The sequence below is a fragment of the Sminthopsis crassicaudata genome, chromosome 3, assembly GCF_048593235.1.
Source record: "Sminthopsis crassicaudata isolate SCR6 chromosome 3, ASM4859323v1, whole genome shotgun sequence".
NCBI lineage: Eukaryota > Metazoa > Chordata > Mammalia > Dasyuromorphia > Dasyuridae > Sminthopsis > Sminthopsis crassicaudata.
Window position 1 is genome coordinate 206,622,464 of NC_133619.1, and position 2,582 is coordinate 206,625,045.

The window sequence follows — 2,582 nt, forward strand, 5'->3', positions numbered from 1 at the left end:
TCTCCAACCTATTAGAATTTGCATTCTAATATACAGTTGTTTAACTTTTGTCTCTCCATTCCAAATGCTTACATGAGACTGGCATATTAGAACTACTAAAGGCTTCCCTGCTGGATAGAATTTAGTTTTAGAATAAAATAAATATTATTGAACTTATTTCTTCTTTTACACATAGTTGACTCAATTCTTCTTAGGCTTATGTTATTTAATACTACCATATAAAAATGTAGATTTTTTTTTCTCTGTGTCATTTCTTTGGAATAGTTTTATTATACTTGAATCAATAAGTCACAGAGAAAAAATTTTGTTTCCAATATCCTGAGATATTTTTTTCTTCAGAGTCTTTTTCAGGACACTGAGTACTTCCTTGTTCCTCAGGCTATAAATAAAAGGGTTTAAAAAGGGAATGACTATTGTATAAAAAATAGCAACTGGCATGTTCTTATCTCCTTCATTAACAGAACCTGGTCTAATGTACATGAAAAGAAGAGAACCATAAAATATCGAAACAGACACAAAATGGGATGCACAAGTAGAAAAAGCTTTGCCCCACCCATGCTTGGATTTCATTCCCAAGATAGTAAAAAGGATGTAAAGATAAGAAACTAAGATAATGACTATTGTAAATACTAGAATTGAACCTGAAAATATATACATCATCAGTTCATTAATGTAAGGATCAACACAGGACAGTCTGAACAATGGAATTACATCACAAAAAAAATGATTTATTTGATGAGACCTACAGAAAATTAACCTGAATACAAAACCTACATGAACTGCAGAAGTCAGATTACCACCTAAGTATGACACAATGAGCATCTGAATGCAAAACTTCTTTGACATTATGATAGGATAATGCAGTGGGTTACAGATGGCCACATAGCGGTCATATGCCATGGCTGCTAGGAGAAAACAGTCTGAAGTTTCAACCACACAAAGAAAATAAAATTGTGTCATGCATTCATAGATGGAAATCTTCCTATTCTTAGAAAAGAGGTTCACCAACATATTAGGAGTTACAGCACAGCCACAGCAAGCATCCAAAAGAGCCAAGTTACCAAGAAAGAAATACATAGGTGTATGAAGCTGACGTTCACTTGAAATTAATATCACCAGTCCAAGGTTCCCAACAATGGTTATCAAATATATTATAAGGAATATCACAAATAACATGACCTTCATCTCTGGATAATTTGTAAATCCAATAAGGATAAAGTCGGTTGTTAAGGTGTTATTTTCCTCATCCATCTTCAGCTTTTCTGTTGAAAACAAGAATTGTGGATACATAAGAATGTAACCTCACAGTGCCCTTCCTTACTTCTTTGGCCAAAAGGCACCTCCTTTCCCCTTGTGTATTGTCTCCTAAAATTTGGAGGTGACAGTGAGGCTTATGACTTTGCACAGCTGACTCTCATTTAAATCCAATTCACTTGCAAGTCATGGCATCATCTTCCTGATGTCATGGTCCTTTTCAAGAATGAAGGACAAGTAACAACTTAAAATCTAAGCAGGTGAGTTCTAAGGGAGGATTATTCTCCCTGAAATGTCAGTTCATCTAATAATAAGCCATTTAGGAGAAAAATCATCTGACCACTGACACTAAAGACTTACCATTGAAGAACTTTTGTCCTGGGTTTCCACTTTTCTGATTGGCAACTGTTTCTCCAAGAATACTATTTCAGTAAAACTTCAGGCTTCATTTCACTTCTTTCTTTCTGCCCACATTTTCTAGGTCTTTCCAGATAACTTCTTTTTATAACCATTACAGTTTAATAAGCAAGAACCAAGACAAAAATCAACTCTGACATTATTTCTAAATGGGGTGTCAAACTATTCCCTTAGAGCCCAACTAAACATCTCAGTAGCTTTCCAGATTTAAGTGCCCCTCTTTGGCAATCTTTCTCTTTCATATGCTATATCCCCATTAGCTATATGCAATAGCTAATATGCTATTAAAATGTGTGTTCTTTAAGGTCAGTCAGAGACCATCTTTGTTGAATTCCTAGAGTTTAGCACAGTACTTGTCATGCAATAATCATTATTAATTCATTTAATATTATATATGCAAAATACTCTTCTTCATCAATTTATGAAACCATAGTTTGTTTCAAAACATCTCATTTTCCAGTGGAGGGAAAAAAACCATGTTCATATACTATTCATGATATTCAAGTTTAATATAATTTTTTTTATCTACCAGATACATTATATATTCTAATGAACCTATTATTGGAGTCTTCAAGTAGACCCCTATTAATTGTATGTCACTGAGAAAATCATTTGATCTCTCAAATCTCAAACTCTCTAAGACTGTAAGTTGTGTAACAGAAATCAATCTGCATTGATAAAGGGAACTTTATTATTGAGAGGTCTATACAGCATTTTCAGTCCCCCAAAAGTTATTTCAGATGTCATTTTTTTACAGTCTAATCCTTCAGTATATTGTCATGTGGAAGTTTTTCTATTTCTTTGATCATGATAATTGTTCTCAAAATCTTTACTTGGTTGTATTAGGTCTTTCTTTGAGATCAGTGATATTAATTGCCTAAGATAACTTTTTGCTTTTCTTATTATGTTCT

At 33.3% G+C, this 2,582-nt stretch overlaps 1 protein-coding gene across 1 annotated transcript; it reads right to left on the bottom strand.

Moving 5' to 3' along the window:
* Window positions 1-288: 288 nt before the first annotated feature.
* LOC141560971 (olfactory receptor 5K1-like) lies at window positions 289-1,251 on the bottom strand. Its single transcript, XM_074299830.1, has one exon. It carries the CDS (start codon window positions 1,249-1,251, stop codon window positions 289-291), a length of 963 nt encoding a protein of 320 aa, XP_074155931.1.
* Window positions 1,252-2,582: the final 1,331 nt, after the last annotated feature.

What these genes read in the sequence shown, in the direction of transcription:
- LOC141560971 (XM_074299830.1), bottom strand. Translation starts at nt 1,251, where the DNA reads ATGGATGAGGAAAATAACACCTTAACAACCGACTTTATCCTTATTGGA.